The sequence below is a fragment of the Phacochoerus africanus genome, chromosome 2 (genome assembly GCF_016906955.1).
Source record: "Phacochoerus africanus isolate WHEZ1 chromosome 2, ROS_Pafr_v1, whole genome shotgun sequence".
NCBI lineage: Eukaryota > Metazoa > Chordata > Mammalia > Artiodactyla > Suidae > Phacochoerus > Phacochoerus africanus.
In genome coordinates this window covers 244927946-244944999 of record NC_062545.1, presented here as the reverse complement: position 1 = coordinate 244944999, position 17054 = coordinate 244927946, and the positions used below count along the sequence as shown (strand labels likewise).

At 41.9% G+C, this 17054-nt stretch overlaps 1 protein-coding gene and 1 long non-coding RNA gene across 3 annotated transcripts in view; one reads left to right on the top strand and one right to left on the bottom strand.

The window, feature by feature from the left end:
* The first annotated feature begins 4956 nt into the window (after positions 1-4956).
* The window catches only part of LOC125120191 (uncharacterized), a 100323-nt gene continuing 88225 nt past the window's right edge, over positions 4957-17054 (top strand). Inside the window, exons 1-3 of one of the 2 annotated variants that reach the window (XR_007133272.1) lie at positions 4957-5442; positions 6556-6693; positions 8547-8610. This is a non-coding gene — a long non-coding RNA (uncharacterized LOC125120191). The remainder of the gene's footprint in view (positions 5443-6555; positions 6694-8546; positions 8611-17054) is intronic. The other variant, XR_007133273.1, reaches the window with a different exon arrangement.
* The window catches only part of PLPPR1 (phospholipid phosphatase related 1), a 289032-nt gene continuing 281538 nt past the window's right edge, over positions 9561-17054 (bottom strand). The window contains exons 7-8 of the mRNA XM_047768052.1: positions 16248-16379; positions 9561-10657 (exon numbers count right to left, since the gene is read on the bottom strand). Of these exons, the coding sequence (XP_047624008.1) occupies positions 10625-10657; positions 16248-16379 (165 nt within the window). The 3' untranslated portion in view covers positions 9561-10624. The remainder of the gene's footprint in view (positions 10658-16247; positions 16380-17054) is intronic.

Here is a 17054-nt window from a genome sequence, read left to right as displayed (position 1 = left end):
TTTGGTTATACATACGTATATATTCTTTTCCATTATGGCTTATCCTAGGAAGTGAATATAGTTCCCTGTGCTATGCAGTAGGACCTTGTCAATTATCCATATATGAGTTTGCATCTGCTAATCTTAAACTCCCAGTCCATCCCTCCCCCATCTTTTGTCTTTTTAATTATTGGCCTTATTAACAATTTTTGGCCATTTTTACTAAGTACAAATTCAAGTAATTATTTCAAAAGATCCATGTTTATCTGTATTTATTTTACCCTTACTCTTTACAATTTTTATACCTATGGAAATTGACGGTAACAATAATTTTCCCTCAGCACTATGGTCTTTTTCTTTTGGCATCCATTGTTGCCAATGCGAAATCTGATTCTTGTTACTTTATGGGATTTTTTTCCCTGCTTTCTCCAAAAGAAAGCATCTTACAATTTTCTCTTCATTTTTAGTGTTCTGAAATTCAAGAAATGACTAGGAGTGAATTTATTATTACTGTTTTCATTCATTCTGCTTGGTACCCCATGGGGCAGAACTGTATCACATGCTCATGCCTAAAGTAATAACAGGCAAAGGAAAGGAGACCATCCCACCAGCTTAGACAAAGAAGAATGACCCATGGACATAGAGATGGGCCAGCATCCATTGAAAACCATGTCCATTTGGTGACCGTGAACAAAAATGAGATCCATCACCAGCAAAGACTATTCAGTTGCCAATCAGCGCAATTTGCTCCACCTGTTTTTCCTGTCTCCCCTAACTATTTTCTAAACAAATGAAAAGTGGGCAGGGTGGATGTGCTCTCCTGGTTTCTGATGCATGTTAAGTATTTTCTTTAACTTCTGGGAAAGATTTACTCCTGAATTGACTTTTCCAAACATGTTGATTCTCTAGGCTGTATCCCCCTTCTTGGCTGATGGCAGAAGTATCTCCAGAACACTTTTTGTCATTCTGTTTATGTATATATATATATGGATCCCAGTAACTTTCACCCTATCGTATTCCCTTTCTAGGGTAGCGAGACAGTCTATCTCAAAGACAAAGGCTTTATGCACCTTTGCATACACCTAATAATTAATGCTGGACCTGGCAGCCTTAGTCTCTAAGGCTTGCTACTCTACTGTTTCATTGTTATGTTTAACCATGGCTATGTATTTTCCACCTATCCTTATATGTGCTCTTCATAAATCTCTATTGCTTCTGGAAGTAAGTTTCATTGCTTTAAAAATCTGGAATTCCCACTGTGGTTCAGTGGGTTACAAACCCGACTAGTATCCCTGAGGATGGGGGTTTGATCCTTGGCTTCCCTCAGGGGGTTAAGGATGTGTCCTTGCCGTGAGCTGTGGAGTAAGTGTCAGATGTGGCTCAAATCCACACTGCGGTGGAGTTGCAGTGGCTGTGGTGTAGAGTGGCAGCTCCAACTCCAATTAGACCCCAAGCCTAGGATCCTCCATATGCCACAGATGCAGCCATTGAAAACAAACAAACAAACAAACAAAAATCCTCTGCCGTTACACTGTTGGTAGCCTAAACATTTGCCTTCCTGATGGTACCCACATATGTCCCTGTGCTTTTGTGATTCTGGACTTATTCTAGCTCCCACAGGTGAGTGCTAATTGGTGTAGACCAATAATAGTGGTCTTTTTTTCTTCATCCATGGATTAGTGTAGGGAAGGACCTGTGGCAGACTTCTTTTTTAATTGTCATATGGAAGTTCCCAGGATGGGGGGGTGAATTGGAGCTGCAGCTGCAGGCTTATACCACAGCCACAGCAATGCTGGATTCAAGCTGCAGTTGCAACCTATGCTTTAGCTTGTGGCAACACCAGATCCTTAATCCACTGAGGCATGTGAGGGATCAAACCTGCATCGTCATAGAGACAATGTCAGGTTCTTAACCTGCTGAGGCACAATGGGAACTCCAGCATACGGTATAATTCTGGCCAATGAGATGTCAGAGACATCTGAAGAGAATGGAGATTGTCTGAAAGAGACATTTTGGCGTGTGGGGGAAATTTTCCTTCTGGCTGCTGTTTTTTCTTAAGGTGGAGGATCCATTGAGACCAGGAGGGGAGCTTGTCTGAGGATGAAACCAGTACCCAGGGTCTGAGCCAAATGAATTGCAGAGAAATGGAACCGGGGCTCAAACTATGTTGCTCCCACAGTTGCTCAGTCTTTGGATTTCTAGTTATGGGACTCAACAAAGTGCCTACCCGAAGCCATTTGCATCAGGGCTTTTCGCGCTTTGGTACTAAAGACTGTCGGGATGACGAACCCGTCTCCCATCACAGCCGTCCATCCTCTTTTGGACCTGGCCTGAGGCAGTGTAGAGGGACAAATGGCACAAGCAGAGGAGTTTTTTAAATCAAAATTGAACAGGATGAATTGAAAACCAATAACCGTCTTGAATTTTATAAGACATTTTTTAGACTCTGTGTAAGTTTCATAAGCTTCGATACTATGCCTGGTCCTCAGGTTAGAGGACCATGCGTTGTTGTTGGAGGAGACTGTGTTACATTTTGTTTGTGATGATGCAATAGTGGGGAGCAGTGAAACCTCTGATGGCGAGTAGAGTCACTTCCATCTCCTGATTGGAGGGGGACTGAAAAACAAGCCATCTGTATTGCAGAAACACAGAGCAAAAGTGCCTATTGAGTGTTTACTTCATACCAGAAGCCCTGCTAAAAGCTTTTCATGAGTTCTACCATTGAATCTTCACATCAGCTTTAACAGTAGATAGCCCACGAGGCAGTGAGTTCAACGAGCATGGTGAGTCAGCCCCTCACAGGTTAAGATGCTGGATTTGATTTTTCGCACTCTCTGCCCTGTGGCTACAGAAGATAAAGATGTTCTTCAGAGCGCACATCGAAGCCTTCAGATCATGTATGGACACAGAAGCTGGGAGTGTAACTCCCTGAGCTCATCGTTTTCTTTCCCTACTTTGCCCTGCGACATGAGGAGCAACCAGCCAATCTCATCATATCCTTCAGTTTGTCCAAATGTCCCAAAAAATCACAAACTCACCCAGCCCTTTGCTTCTTGTAAGAGGTTGAGTAGGAGTATCCCATGTTGACATTTTGCATAGAACGATTGCCAAGTCATGCCATAGACTATCAGTGTTCTCCTTACTGCTTCAAAGAGTTATTGGCATCTGTAAATCTCATCAGAATAAAGGGTCAATTCCAGAAAGGCCAGATCCAATTTAGAAAATCATCCTCACAACTCTGTTGCTCTAGAACCACTCTCAGTACCAACATCTTAGTCAGGGCTCTCCAGAGAAATAAAACAAACATTCTGTTTAGAAAGAAAGAGAAGGAAAGAGACTATAAGGAACGGTCACCTGCAATTATGGAGGCTGAGAAGTCTCCAGATCGGCAACCTGCAATCTGGAGACCCAGGGAGAGCTGATGGGTTGATTCCAGTCTGAGTCTGAAGGCCTGAGGACTACCAGAGGTAACTGTCTAAATTTCAGTCCTAAAGCCGGCAGGCTCGAGATCCAAGGCCAGCCCATGTGTCAGTATGAGACTTCAGGCTGCAAACGATGATGTCTTAGCTCAAACTTTTAGGCAGGAGGAATTGCCTCTTTGCAAAGGAAGGTCAGCCTTTTTGTTCTGCTTAGTAGCCTTCCATTGACTGGATGAGGGTCACCCATAATAGGAAGGGAAACTCTTTCACTCAGCCTGCTGAATCTAATGTCAATCTCATCCCAAAACACCCCCACAGACATACCCAGAATAATCTTTAACCAAATATCTTGGCTCCCTGTGGCTCAGTCAATATATAATACATGAAATTAATCATCACAGGAGTTCCCTCTGTGGCACAGCAGGTTAAAGACCTGGCATTGTCTCTGAGGCCTTGTGGGTTTGGTCCCCGGCCTGGCCCGGTGGGTTAAGGATGCAGTGTTGCTGCAGCTGTGGCTTGGATTTAGTCCCTGTCTGAGAACTTCTATATGCAGTGGGTACAGCTGAAAAAGAAAAAAAAAAAATTCCAGCATAGGTAGTTATGAACCTATTTCCATTAACAGATGAGTAAACTAAAACTTGGGGGCTTTAATCTACCTGAGCTCATGCAAGGAGAGATGAGTTTATAAAAGGATTGGGTTTATAGTCTTCCTCTACAACTCATGTAACTAGTATTTTGCCCACCTGGCAGCAGTAGCTACCCAGGTTTCAGTGGCTAGAGATGCAATATTCTAGTCTTCTCTTGTCTATTATGGCTTCCAGTATTATATAACTGAGGTGAATGTGATAAGGGTCCTTACAATGTTTTAGATGGATTAGCTCAACACATAATAGTAAAAGACAGACTTCAATAGTTTTTCAAAAAGAAATATGAAAAGCCTTTCACATTAGAGTAAAAGACTAAATAAAGATAGAAGGCCTTTCAAATACTTTAACATTACATGTACAGAAAGAAAAAAATCATACCAAGCAGAGGTGTGTTCTGACCTCAGTGAGAACGTTTTATGAATGTCCATTTCCCTGAATGAGAAAAACTGGATCAGAAAAGAAAGAACACCTATAGGAGAAATGTAGTTGTGTCAACAATAGAAAAGTCAGTTTAGCCAGGGGACAAGAACTGCGTAGCAGGATTTTCCCATGGCTTATGCAAATAGACACTATTCAGCTTTTTTTTTTTTTTTAATTGCATGCTAACCAAGTAACATTTTAACTAATTAAGTGCTTTTCTAGACGTCCCGACTACAAGATGCAGTACCACTGGAGGATATCAAATTCTGGGCCTGAATTAGCGAAAATTTCACCCTCAATTAATAAATGTGTTCTGAGTTTACACACAGTGTGATAAAGATGATATTTGAAAATGTTTTTACATACTTTTCTCTTTTCGTTTCCTTACTCTGTGGGTTTTTTTTTTTTTTTTCGTGGTTCTTTCTGAAACAGTGCATAATGATTAGTCAAGTCCATTTCACTTGTTTTCACTGATCAAGGTGGTTATAAGACTTGCTTGTCCTCCAAGCCGGGCACAGAGCCTAAATAAGATGATTGGCCCAGTTATTTTCCAGGCACCTGGAATCTCAGCTGTGTCTAGTTCAAGCTGAGCTGGTTAGGAAGGACTAGCACAGACACCCTCCAGCTGGGCATGTGCTGGCATCCCTCGTGACCTTTTGAAAGTTCAGGGGCCTTCGCTTCGGCGCACCTGTGCAGAGCCCTGGTTAAGGCACGTTTTCCCGATCACGCTCCTACACGCCCCATGCCTCAGACAGCCCTGCTTCTTTATTGGCTATCCCACAAGTGCCACAAACCCCTTGGCTCCCAGGGGGCGGGTTTGAGAGAGCTTTTTTGGTCTTTGCGTGGCTGCCTAGTGATGAAATCTTTCCCGCCCACCCCTCCTCACAAGCTTCTTAGCGATTTGGTTTTGCATCTGGCAAAATGCATCTGGCAAAATGAAGCTGGCCCAGTGACAAATTTGGTTGCCTAACCAGGAGGTAAGTCCTGTCAGAAGTTTTGCCTGTTGGTTTGGGAGCCTCTTGCTAGTACTGAGAGCCTGTGCATGTGTCCAAGCAGCTGCCTGGTCCCTTTGTTCCAGGGTCTGTCCCTTGATGCACCTGGCGAAGTGCCCTCAATCTCGGCACTTAGTTTCATTTTATAGTGGGGGGAAAAAAACACAAACAAACAAACAAACAAACCAAAACATTTGAGGGGTTTGGAAGATGCCTTTCGGGTAACCTTGTTAAAGATATAAGCTTGTGCCCATGTTCTCTGTGAGGTCCTGCTGGTTGTGGGTTTGTGGCCCACCTGGTGGGAGTGGGCAGACAGTATAAAGGTGACAACCACCAAGGTACCTGGCTTGAAGGCCTGGGACTTTGTTTTTGGATCCTGTCAGGTGGGGCAAAATCCCTTAAGGCAAGCCCCCACTGGAGGTGGGAATGCTCAAACTGGGGAGTCGTTGGGATTGATCTGGGTCCATTCTTCTTTTTCAACTTCAGATTTCTCTAACGGGAAGACCAGTGTAGCAACTTAGAGAGATGATCAACAGAGAACAGAAAATCTTTTGCCACGAATTTTTTGCAACCCACACCCCGACCTGGGCCAGTGTTCCAAATGTATTAAATACTCTCCTCACCTTTATGTTATGAGAGGAACATAAAATGGTGCTGGATGAGGTCAGAGAGGGGGCAAATCAGCTTCACACACAATCCCTGGCAGCCGGCACAGGCTGCTGGAGGCACCGCTGAACCAACAGTGGATCCTGATTGGGATGCAGTGCTGGGGAGAGGCCAAAACCTGAACCTTATCGAGATGGCATTCTTGCAAGATTGTGAAGAGGGGGCCGAAACAGAGACGTCTGAGTAAAGTTCGGGAGGTCAAACAGAAACCCAGTGGAGTTTCTTCAGAATTTCTGGAAAGGATCTCTAAAGCCTCTAGGCATATACACAGCTATAGACCGTGAAGCCTCGGGGAATTTAAAGATGGTTGCTGGGTTAAAGGCCTGGGGCTTTTATTGGTCAGAGAAGCCTGTATATAGAGAGAAAAATCCAAGAGTTGGAAGGGGCTTTAGGGATGTGCCTATGTCTCAAGTTATTGAAATTGCCTTCCAGATTTTTGCTGGCAGGGACCAGGTTGAGGAAGAGAGGGGAACAAATGGAGAACGACGTAACTGGCTACTCCACTGGTGGCTGCCTTAACACAGGGACGAGCTGGACCAAATCGAGGAACCCACAGGGGCTTAGCAAGAGGTAAGAGGTGCCAAACTTCCCCTTGAATGGCCCGCCCGATTGTGGGTGCACTCTGGCTTCCTTTCAGCTCTTTGCACGTGTAAAGCTCTTTCTTGCCTCAGGACATTTGTACATGCTGTTCTCTTGGCCTCATATGCTTTCTCTACTTTCTCTCCAGTTACCTCCTCCTCATTCTAACATGTATATCACTATACAGATATCTTGGCCTAGCTAAATCAGGTTTCCTTCAAAGCTCTGAGTGTTTTGTTGTGGTGTCCCTTTTCTTCCACTTGACTCTAAATTCCATGAGGGTAAGCAAGTCAATTTCATTGGATATTCCCAATTCTTAGCATGATTCCTGACACACACGAGATGCTCATTAACCACCTATTGATCCTGGGACATCTGAATGTAGAACAAAGCTACAGGCGAGAAATTTGTGGTTCCTCTCTAGTCCTTAGTTTGAATTCAGCAGGACGAGAGTAGTATAACAGCTTTAATGTAAGCTCCGTAAAAGGACTGAGGGCCACCCAGTGCTTGTATCTGCCTCCTTGATATGGTGGTTGTTGCATATACTAGGAAATCAAGGCAGCGCTTTTGAAACAAAAATGCTACTCCTGGCTCTTCTGCTCTTTAAATCATTCCAATGAGGCCTATTCCTTCTCCTTCTGTGTGTGGGAATCTGCCGGTTCGCCTTCTGCTGCCGTGGAGCATCATATAGCCCCTCTGCCTATTGTGGCTAAGTTGGAGGGCTTGCTCCACTTTACCAAGACAGGCACCCACATACTCATAACTGCCAAGTGCACCTTCCTCACCCTGACTTCTCTATCTGAATAGACTTCTCTGTCATGGACCTCCAGGCCCCGTTTGAATTTTCCGTATTTCCAAATGACTCATAGTCTCCTCAGCCAAATTAAGCAGAAGCCTGGAATCCATCTATTTGACAAGGTTTTCACTGTTGGTTTTGTCAGGTACTCCTCTGTGTGCAGAATCAGAGAAATGAAAGATGTCATCCACATCCTCAGGGGCTAATTGTCTCAGGAGTTTACCTGTATACACACTTAAAAAAAAAAAAACCCTTATTATCATTATGATTATTTTTGCTTTCTTGGGCTGTCCCTGCAGCATATGAAAGTTCCCACGAGGGGTTGAATTGGAGCTGCAGCTGCTGGCCTACATGACTGCCACAGCAATGCCAGGTCCGAGCCATGTCTTCGAACTGCACCACAGCTTTCAGCAACGCTGGATCCCCAACCCACTGAGCGAGGCCAGGGTTTGAACCCACATCCTCATGGCTACCAGTCAGGTTTGTGACCGCGGAGCCACAATGGGAACTCCCTGTATGCAGTCCTTATTTGCCTTTCATTGGCTTTTCTCGGCTTCCCTCTCACAGCGAGTCTGACTTATCAGGCTACCCAGGGTTTTCCGTTAAAGAAGAGAAAAACTGATTGTAGAGTTCATTCTGAAGTCATTGTAACCATTCCTATTTAGACTTTGTGTCCCAGGGCATTGTCCTTTGGAGAAGTCCCTTGTGCAGGGGTCTGACGTCTAAGAAATGAATCTTCAATGGAAGGGTTGACAGATTAACGTGAGGGCTGTGTAATGACTTGAAGTTAAGCAAGGGTAGCACTTAAGGCTGCCTTGTCATAGCAGGAGGAATTGACCCAGCTCAGTGAGCCCAGGGGGTGTGGCCCTTATTCCTTGGGCCCCCAGGTAGTGTCCTGTGGAGCATCACTCACTCACTCATGTACCAGTAGCCCCCCAGGCCAGGGAATAGGGGTCTGGGGCCGGAGATCTCGGAACACTTCTAACAGGTCCTCCCAGAAGGGAACCAGAGAGACGAGTAGAAGTATAACCCTCACTTTTGTGCTTAGGTTCTTGGAAATACCATCTGGCTGTCCTCCATGTAGATGGTCTTCTTTTTGTGGTAAGAAATAGGTAAGGTAACGTCAATATATCCTGCCAGTATTTTTCAGAATGTCTTGGGAACAGTGCAATAAAACTGATCTCTCATTGCTGTTATGAAAACATAAAATGTGTGGGAAATGCATCACTCTGAAACTGGGCGACAGTCACAGTGTACTGAACTAGCTTATACAAGATTGGAAGACTTGGAGCTCACAAATGATCCCTTCTCATGAGCAGAATGCATCTTTCTCATCATGTGCTTTTGTTCCCTACACCATCCCCTGAACCACCTAAGTTCACCTCAGTAGGGTGATCACATTGAAGGGCCTCTGAAAAGATGAGGATTCGATTCAGAGGCATTTCGATGTGGCAGAAAGAATGGAGTTTGGAGCTGGGCACACCTGGATTCTAATATTAGTGTTGATGTGTGTAGACCTTGGGATCGGCACAGCTTCTCTGGGCTCATCGTTTTGAGAGCAACCAGAGTATGGTTGTGGCTTAGCATCTGGCATGAGTAGGGCTTTCAACACTTTGCTTTCTTGCCCCCTTCCCCAACTTGTAGTCAGATGTCACTCAAAAGGTGTGTGTGTGTGTGTGTGTGTGTAAGTGTAAGTAACTTTAGGAGAGAATGAGGTGAGGGATGAGGGAAAGCTTCAGCAGAGGTTACTTCTTTTGCTCAAGATGACTCTGACTTTTTACTGACGTCTCAGAAGTATCTCTGGGCAGGCTGAAGACAAAGGTATTTGCTTGGTAGGCATCCAGAAGGTGCCTTTCAGTGTCTTCATGTCAAGAATTCTTTTGCCTAAACACATACTCAACCATGAAAAGACGTACTGGTCATCAATCATGCCTCTATTAGGTCTTATCTCAGTAGGCATGGAACTGAAGGGGATAAGCACTTAGGGAGCTCAGACCCTGTGACTCTTCAAATACGTTTGCCCAGGGATGAAGCTTAAAACAAAGGACACGAGCCAGAATACTTTTGTGATAACTTTTTTCTTTAGAAAAAAAAATGTACAAAAAGAAAAGTTAAAGAAGAACCAACATGGAAGTGTCAAGAGAACATTCTGATGGGTACAGACAAGGGAGCGCCTTCTCTTGAAGGAGTTACACATTAGCTATTACCATGCTAGAGAAATGAGATGCAGTTAAAATTGGAGCCACAAAGTCAAGCTATTGCTCTGGGGCTCTAGGCTGTAGATGCTCCGCCACCCTTCCTGTAAAGTAATACTGTGCAAACTATAAAATATACATTTTCTACAAAGTCCGTACAGTGAGATATACAAAACTGCGTGGATAGGGGAGGCTGGTAGTGGCATTTTTGGGGAACGCAGGTGGCAGTATCACCTGCCAGCCCAAGGGCATGGCTGCAGAATGACCTTGAATTTCTTACACAGGAGAGGCCCTTAGGTAAGAAAGAATCATGCCCAGCATTGCTCAAATCCAGGATTCCCTGTCACTGCTTGTGTAACTTAGGTGATCTTTTATTAATATATTACTTTGAATGTGATCACGTGTCAAGAAATCTGAACACAAAGTTCTTTTTCAGGGTAGTATTTTTTCCTGCACAATTGATTTTTGAGATTGACCATTAACCAACATCATTTTCCCTGTAACGCAAAAGGGAAGTTTCATTAAAATTCCAAAATTCCAGAAGAGGCAGCAACTGTGGTAGTAAAAGATTAAAGTGAATTATTATGTTCATTTTATTGGTATCTATAAAACTGAGAAAAGAGGGTTTGTGTACAAATATCACCAAACAACATCAACCATTGAATAAATGTGGTTCTTCGATGCACACCTGAACAAGAAAGTTTTCTTTAAAATTCTGGCATAAATATATTAAAGCTGACCAAAAAAAAAAAAAAAAATCAGGGCAAGCTACATCACTTCCTCATACAAAAAAAAATGTACAAAACATTAGTTTCTAACTAGTTAAACATAATACTTGTCTTCACAGTTTGACATCAAGTAACTGTGTGTCTTGAAGTATCAAATAGGAAGGTGATTTTTAAAAAAAACAGCTTGTGACACACCAGCCATCTCAGGTAACTTCGGTCATGGAGGCAGAGTGATTCTGGGAATATAAGTAGATACAAACTTAGTTGACTCTAGCACACACTTACTGTTCCCTGAACAGCCCCTTGCTTTGTGGTCTCATTTTTGTATGGGCTGTTCCTGCTCCCTGATCATGCTCTTCAAAGGCCACTCAAATTGTTAAATCTTCTATTAAACCTTCCTTGAGATTTCAACCAAAATAAGATCATCTGTATTATACTTAAGTATACTCTAATGAAATATTTAAAGATCTCAATTTTCGATGCACCCCACATATTTTTTTTAATGTTGTGTGTTTTAATGTTGAGTTCTATTTTTAAACAATGTGCACAGGCTATATCGAGCCATACATTACAGAGAAGTGAGTTTAATTCTTTCAAGTACATAGGGTTTTTTGGTTTAAGGTATCTTCAAATTTCTAGAGAAGGTAATACGCATGATCTAGAGCCTTTTAAAATTTCTTGATTTGGCGTTCCCGTTGTGGCTTAGTGGTTAATGAGTCCGACTAGGAATCATGAGGTTGCGGGTTCAATCCCTGGCGTTGCTCAGTGGGTTGAGGATCCGGCGTTGCTCTGAGCTGTGGTGTAGGTTGCAGACATGGCTCGGATCCCATGTTGCTGTGGCTGTGGTGCAGGCTGGCAGCTGCAGCTCTGATTCGACCCCTAGCCTGGGAACCTCCATGTGCCGCGGGAGGGGCCCTAGAAAAGGCAAAAAGACAAAAAAAAAATTTCTTGATTTGCTCTCTAGTCTCTCACATTGCCTATTTTTAAATGTTCTGTGTGTTTTGAGGAGTGTGATGTAAATATGCCTTAGATCAACCTTTTAATCATCTATATCTTTAGTACATTTTGTTTGCTTATTACTGAGAAGTAGTAAAATATATGATTGTGACTTTGTTCCTTTTCCCTTATGATTTTAGCGTTTTTTGTTTATATGCCTTGTTCATAAGGCCCTCACTTCTTTTGTTTTATATTATATTTATATTATATAACACCACCACCATATTATATATATATATATATATATATATATATATAACACCACCTTTTTTCAGGCCCCAGGCTTTCTCTTTTGTTTGAGTCCATTGAGTCCTTAAGAAACAATGGCTTCAGATCTAATTTATTACTATAGGTTTGCTTATTCCTGTTTGTTTTTAGGACATTAGAAATTTAGGCTCTTGAGTTCAACTAGAAATTTTAGAAACAGTGTTGTATATTTTTCAAGATCAACTTTTGATCGATTATGTTTGTGAAAACTGAGGTTTCTGCATTTTTTGCCATAATATGAAAGATACATTTCCTTTCATGTTTTTACTTCTATAATATACTTTCTTTTAATTTTTTAAAAAATTTTCTTTTTTTGAGTGGCTGTACCTGTGGCATATGGAAGTTCACCGGCCAGGGATTAGATCTGAGCCACAGCATTGGCAATGCTAGATCATTTAACCCACTATGTTGAGTTGGGTATAGAACTCATGCCTCTGCAGCAACCCAAGTGCTGCAGTGGAGTTCTTAACTCACTGAGCCACAGTGGGAACTCCTATAATATGCTTTCTTTTTTAAAATTTTTGGTCAATACTTTGGTCACTTGTAAGATTCTATTTAAGAGTGAGGGACAAAGATGAAGTAATTCAACAGCCTAAGATAACTAACTGGATGACTTCGGGTAGATTTCTTTAACTCTCCAAGTCTTTTTTTTTTAAATGTATTTATAATATGAAGTCTATATCACCTGTTCTAAATTAGGTGAGGGAGCATTAGAATTCCCCCGGGAATATTTTCATACATGATTTTTCACTCCAGAATGGCTGAGTCAAAAACTTCTAGAATAAGGTTATAGATAGGTGGGCCTCAGGATAGACTGGATCCTTTGTTGCTGTTGTTGTTAAAGAAAAAAATATATTCTTTCTCCCCATCTGGAGACATAGGGAGATTTTATACCACACACAGGGTGAGTTAACACATTGTTTCACCTCTAATTTCATTTTTATTCATAGAAACTGTGTTCAACAAGGACATGGTGGCTCCAGGCTAAGCTTGATTATCAGGTGAATGTGGAAATAGGGGTGCAGGGCAAGGATAGCTAGGGGCTGTTTTCCATAGGAGCACAGGAACTCTCTACGATTACAGGATAATGCTCTGGAAAGTTGACCCTTGGTTTCGTGTGGATTCTGTAATTATTTACTTTTTGGTTTTTCTTTACTACTTGGGAAGGATTTTAGAAAATGTACTTTCTCAGTCACAGAAGCCAAATGTGCAGATTTGAGTTGATCTTTTAGAGAGGAGGAAGGACCCTGCAGCTCTGGGGGTTCCTATGGCAAAGGAGAAAGATGTTTCAGGAGGAAGGAAGGAGGGGGAGGGGGTTCCCTCTCATCCAGGCAGACTTGAACCTACTCTCAACAGTGGGATGGATTTGCATGGGAGAATCTGTGCTCTAGAGAGAGGTTCCTAACTGCTCTCAGCTCCCAAAAGAAGATGGTTCTATCCTGGAAATTACAAGGGAGAAGCTCCTAACAGAAATCTCAGTTGTTGGAGAGCCCAGGAAGCTCTTGTCCACCAAGGAAAACATGCGACATATTTATTTTGGAGCTATAGCTCAGTTTAAACTCTGCCAGTTCTCTGCAGCTCAGTTCAAACACCCTATCCCCTGCAGTATGTTTCCAGATTTAATACTGAAAGTCATAGATTTTAAGATGGAATTTTCCTTAAATGTCAGGCCGTGAAGTGTAGAAGAATAAGCAGGGCCTTTGGAATTAGATGGAACAGTGTTTTAATCTGACCAGGTGACCTTAGGCAGGTTAATTAGACTCTGTGCCTTTCTTCATCTATAAAATAGAATAATATCAATTGCAGGATTATTATAAGGATTGAATGCGATGGCTTGCAATACTCATTTTCTCTTCTTGACCAACAAATAAAGGGTATATAGCCTCCTAACGACCCATGTGGAAAGCAGATGCTTGGTTACTTGAACCTTGAAACTAGTGTGGGAGGCAGTACATTGCATCCAGCTTCCTGTAACTTCATTTTTTGACTAGCCTGCAGAAGTCCTGTTCATCACTTTTCATAAACCTCTATTTACTATGGACATTGAGATATTAATGATTGTCCAATTTTAGGTTCTTGGTTTTGGCTAAAGGGTCTAGTTCAGGTTTTGGTTCTGATTTGTGTCTGTCCATTAAACATTGATTTCACACCCAGTGAATGCCAGGAAATATGGAGAGTGAGAACACCATGGTTCATAGGGTTCAGACCCTCAAAGATCTATGTCCTTGGGGAAGGCAGATATGAGGGGATTCTTGACATTAATTACAAAGGGCAATCACAGGAGGGGCTCTGAGCATCCTTTAGCCCAGCCTGGTATTCACGAAAGGCCTTAAATTGTATCCAGAAAGTGATGTATGTGGAAATAAAGATACATGGACAGATTTGAAACGTTCAGCTATTGCCTGTAGTGAACAATAAGTTAATACATATTTTTAAGGAACTTTTAATCCATATTGTGAACAGCAGATTTTGAAACCCTGTTTGGCACTATATTTTTCAATGTAAGTGAAATCCCCCAAAACATGACCTGGATATCTCTTTGCCTGGTCAACTATTACTGGTCCTCAGGGAAAAGAGAGAAATCTAGAGAAGGCTTCAGACAGAAGGTGATGCTTGAGCAGTGACGGGTTGAAGGATGCAGGTGTGCTTGTGGAAAAAGTCCTTAGACCAGGACTTTTAGGGCACAGTGGATAGTGTTTACAAAGACAGACTGACATGTTTGTGTAACTTGGCAAACATTTGGTTTGCTTTAAAATTCACCTTTGTCCTTAGTTGCTTCATCTCAAAAATAGAAGGAATCACTTTGACTTCACTGGGTACAAGAACATAATTAGGGGAAAAAAAAAAAACTGAGGGAGTCTATTTTGCCATTTCATTCAAGGTTTCATTATTTGGCTCATTCGTCATTCAACCTGCATTAACTGGCTGTATATAAATAAACCAGAAATACATTTTTCAGTGTGTTATTTCTAATTAGGCCAAATCGATTTTTACCTTAATACCAGTAGAGGGAAAATAAATAAAACCCTTGGTACTGGGTTTAAAGGAGAGACTTAAACATTTTTCCCAAGATAGTAATAGCTTTTTTTTTCCTGATTCATTAATAAAATAAATTATCCCACTTCTTTTCACATTTAATGATCTCAAGTGTATGATAGTTAACCTTTAAATAGTACAATATTTTATACTAATATGAAATACATTATAATTCCAGTAGGAGGTGATTTGCTTTTCTCTTGCACTCTATAGAAATGATTTAATAAGGAAGTGCCAAATACAAAAAGAACTCAAGATAAACAGATTGTTAAAAATATTTTTGCAGGATTCAGTTACCCAAAAAAAGTGGCATGATGGAGTTTCCATTGTGGCTCAGCAGTAATGAACCCAACTAGTATCCATGAGGATGCAGGATCGATCCCTGGCCTCAATCAGTGGGTTAATGATCCAGTGTTGCCACAACCGGTGGTGTAGGTTGCAGATGTGGCTTGGATCTGGCATTGCTGTGGCTGTGGCGTAGGCAGCTGCTGCTCCAATTGGACCCCTAGCCTGGGAACTTCCATATGTTGCAGGTGCACGTGTGGCCCTAAAAAGACAGAAAAAAAAAAAAAAAAGGTGGCATGATGATATAAAACCCCTCTGTGATTACAAGTTAACCCTCTTTGTCTGCTCAAAGAACTTGTCATCCCAGCTTTTCCACTTGCTAGCTCTGGGCCTTGGGCAAGTAATTGAACATTGCTTGTTCAGTCCTATTCCTATCTCCACCTGTGAAATGGGAATTACAGTATCAATTCAATAAGGCGTTTGTTCAACTAAAAATATATTAGTAAAGCACCTAGCAGTTATTCCAGGCAAAAGTCAGTGCTTGCTATCATCTTTCAGGGCTTGTTTCAGTTGGCAAGTCTCCATGGCTTTCTTTGTCTTAGAGTAAATTTTTTATTCATTTGTATTCACCAAGAAATTTGTGGATCTGATTCACATACCATATTAGGATTACTTATTTATGTACACCTTTCCTTAACTGTGAGTTCCTTGAGGACAAGGACTGTGTAGCTAGTTATTTTCTTCATCTCCGTCATGAAGCCAAGTCCTGGTATATAAATGAGTGATCAGTAGGTACTGTTGCACTGAATTTTGGGTTGTTAGCAAAATAGATCTACAAGGATACTTACTCTTTTTTAATGTGCTTCCAGTTTACATCTGTCACTGGATGTATCAAAACCTTTCTTTCCAAATGTCCTAGTTACTAAATCAAAGTGGCCTCCCACAAGATTGGTCTAAATTTCCCAAATGTGGTATTAGAGTTGAAGGTATCCTGAGGTAGTCGGGGTTTAAGTTAGACATTACTAAGGACTTTCTGAGGTGTCACGACGGCCAAGCCCCAGAATGAATACAGGATTAATTGAGGGAAGCCGGGATGTTCTTGAGGGATTTTATGTCAGAATGTTACTGGTGCTGGGTGGATTTAGTTGTGTTCTGCTTCCAGCAGAGGAATGTATTAGCTGAACTCCAAGATAACAGGCTTTGAGCCTCTAGGTTTGGTTTGCCAAAACCCCTTTACTATACCTGTGCACTTAAGGTTTCCAGAGGGCTTTCTATCCTTGGGAAAGCCATGAGAGGTACTCCATGGGGGTCCTCGGGTTTCGGTTTGGAAGGAGATCCTTGAGTTCCTTTAAAGTTATGGACCACACACATTCCCTGTGGGGGAGGAGGGAAAAAAATGCCAAATCAGATTGCAGTCATCAATGCCTGGCCACCTGTGAGGGTGGCAGGCCTTTCCCTGCATAGTGACTTTTACCCTTTGAGCCAGTGAGCAGGGAAAGACCTGGGACATGGTCCAACGCGTCTGCTGAGCACATTCTAGGTGCTGAGGAAACATCTGTTTGAGTATCACTGGCCTTCTGGTGATTAATCTACCCTCACAGAACTTCTTTCCTTACCTGTAAAACAGGAATAATACTGATCTCAAGGGTTTATACTGATTAAAAGAAACAATGAATGTAAACCACCTCATAATACAGCTTATTGTAATCAGGGCCGCCCAAATGTTTGGCATTGTCTTAAGGACTTTACCTTATTTCATTTATCCCACTCTGCAATCTTATAACGGAAGTACGATTATCTCCACCTTAGATAAGGAGGCACAGAGAATTTAGATAACTTGCCCAAGATTACATAGATTTAAACTCCGTAGCCTTTAAATCACACCACTAGAGTATGTTTGCCTCTTAACAAATGCCAAATGTATAGAAAAAATTCAATGTTAGTTGGCCTTGAACTCTTACCTAAGAAGAGCACCCTGAAATTATATGACTCTTTGCTTAAATAATGCACTTTTGAATGGCACTTTAATTGCTTCCATTAAAAAAAAAA